This window comes from Semicossyphus pulcher, unplaced genomic scaffold, assembly GCF_022749685.1.
Source record: "Semicossyphus pulcher isolate SPU_LCO1_2020_fin unplaced genomic scaffold, fSemPul1.0.p SCAF_15, whole genome shotgun sequence".
NCBI classification, from domain to species: domain Eukaryota; kingdom Metazoa; phylum Chordata; class Actinopteri; order Labriformes; family Labridae; genus Semicossyphus; species Semicossyphus pulcher.
The window spans coordinates 28,487,501-28,490,000 of record NW_027211659.1 but is presented as its reverse complement, the minus strand read 5'-3'; the positions used below and the strand labels follow the sequence as shown (position 1 = coordinate 28,490,000).

General features: G+C 42.9%; 1 protein-coding gene across 1 annotated transcript in view; it reads left to right on the top strand.

Annotated features, from left to right (window-relative positions):
- The window catches only part of sucla2 (succinate-CoA ligase ADP-forming subunit beta), a 19,209-nt gene that overhangs the window by 10,642 nt on the left and 6,067 nt on the right, over window positions 1-2,500 (top strand). The window contains exons 6-7 of the mRNA XM_069663424.1: window positions 760-898; window positions 2,175-2,336. Coding sequence (XP_069519525.1) covers window positions 760-898; window positions 2,175-2,336 — 301 coding nt within the window. The remainder of the gene's footprint in view (window positions 1-759; window positions 899-2,174; window positions 2,337-2,500) is intronic.

Sequence of the window (2,500 nt, the reverse complement as noted above, 5' to 3'; positions counted from 1 at the left end):
AGTGAAATCTGCAATCGGCAAAAAGGGTTGGAAAATAACGGCATTTCAATATTGTGCATCCCTAGTTCATAGCGCTGTAGTGAGACAGATCTCAGCCCACGTGTGACTTGTTAGATACAGTGAGACTGCCACTCAGTGGAGACAGACGGACAGGCGCTCCACAGTTGAAACAGACCACTGGTCGTTCATCAGAGAAATCCTGGTACTGACCCGAGCTAACGGCTCATCACACAGGCACTCAGGCTTACTTTTCCACATTTCCCACATTTGGTCTTGTCCCTTTTCTCGCCCGTTTCCCTTCATGTTTGTCCTGTCCTTTCTCTCTCTCTGGGTTTGAGTGTGTTTTTGCAGCAGGTCTCTCCTCCTGGCTGTGGACTCTGGAAATTGAACATGTTGGTTGTCATAGCGAGAGCAGAGGCTCAATATATCTGACAGACAGGAGAGGTGCTGAATGCAGGCCTCTCTCAGAGGATGGAGGTCCATTGACTTTTTAAACTGTTCGCACTGTCAGTTTTTCTTTGTTTGAAGTCGCACATAAAAGAGCTGCGTTTGAACTTTAAGTTGAGCTTTTCTTGCTGTTAGAAGATATTTTAAAACTATCAGAACAAACAAGATATAACCTGTTCATTAATAGGACTTAGATGAGCAGGTGGGTTGAGTCTGTTCCCTCTGCGGTCTTTGATTCCCGGGTCTGTGTGCAGCTCTGATGTTCAGTAGCTGTGGTGCTCAGTGCTAACAGACTGTGTTGTGTGGCTGCAGGTGGCTCAGAAGATGGGCTTCCCCTCGGCTCTGATCAACGAGGCTGCAGAGAACATGATCAAACTGTACAACCTGTTCGTCAAGTACGACGCCTCCATGATCGAGATCAACCCCATGGTGGAGGACTCTTCTGGCATCGGTACACACACACACACACACACACACACACACACACACACACACACACACACACACACACCAAGATGTGTGTTGCTATATTACAATGAAACACTCATATTGTACTTCATTCTGACTCACTCCTACACACACTTTCCTGCTGCAGCAAACACTCACTAGGCCACCAGATGTGTATTCCTCCGCTGCTGAAAATAGTCCCCACAAAATGCACTTCATTCATCATTTAACATGAAACTGTCTGTGAGGTGTTTTTAAAGAGAGACGGACAGGAAGTCAGGAAGTGTTTAGAGATGGATTAGCAGGTTGTTGAATTCTGTCCCTGTCAGATCAATAAGGAGTAAAGTGGTCTGTTTGTCAGGTGTTTGTGTGTGAGTCCGGGTTAATGACGCTCTAACACACAGTAATGAGCTCCTCCAGCTTCACTCAGACTCTTCAAACACTCGTGTGAAGAGGGGACCTGTGTTAGATATGACGGTTAAAGAGCATCGAACGCGTCAAACACTGAAGCTCTCAGATCCGCTGAGGTCAGGCGCTCATTCAGCATTGTGTCATTTGTAAAAGTGAATTAGAATATTAATGAGGATGTTTCTCTGCTGATTTATGAATTGTGTTTTTAAAGAATTATGTTTTTGTTTTGTTTATTTTACATTTGAAAGTTCACAGAGGGAAATTAATTGCGTTATTTAACAGAGAATCTAAAATCTACCTGCTTTCTTTCTCTGCTGTGATCACAAACTTTATCTTTAGGCTTTGGACTGTTGGTCCTCAATAAAAGAGATCTGAAATAACTTAAATGTATATATTTATCATGGTTTTCAGACCGTCTGTAGAGCAAACAGTAACTTGATTAATCTACATACACAAGGGAAGTTCAGGGAACAGACATGAGACACAGGTACAAACAAGAACTACCACATGCTTCTAAACACTACAATTACAGTGATACTTAAGTGTGGTTTACTTAACACGTACTGTTTGTTTGTTAAAATTACAACTAATGATAATAAATTATCAGCAGTGATTTGTTGCCTGGATAATGACATTTCATTCTGAGGCTACAAGAGAAGAGAAGCTGCAGCCAGAGGGGAAAAATCAAAGCACCAGTTTGGGACGTTTAGTTTTATTCTCCAATATAAGATGCACAAATGTGTTTAATGACATTTGGCTCTGTTTCCTCTGCTTGTGTTTGTTTACTCAAATGACCAGGATGTAAATCAACTCGTGTTTTCAGCTGCAAACAGAAACTGAAGTCTTAAAATCCTCGTGTGTTTCTTCAGTGATGTGCATGGACGCCAAGATCAACTTCGACTCCAACGCGGAGTACCGTCAGAAGAAGGTGTTTGACATGCAGGACTGGACTCAGGAGGACCCCCGAGACCGGCAGGCCGCCAAGGCCGACCTCAACTACATCGGCCTGGACGGGACCATCGGCTGTCTGGGTCAGTGACCGAACTACAACGATTTTATTTTATTTATTATTTTTATCTGTTTTTTAAATCAGATTTCCACCTTTAGGGAAAATATGTTACTGAAAGAGATTTTACTGAAGCTCTGTTCCTGCATGTCAGGTTTTCCAAACAGCACAAACCCATTGTGACTTTCT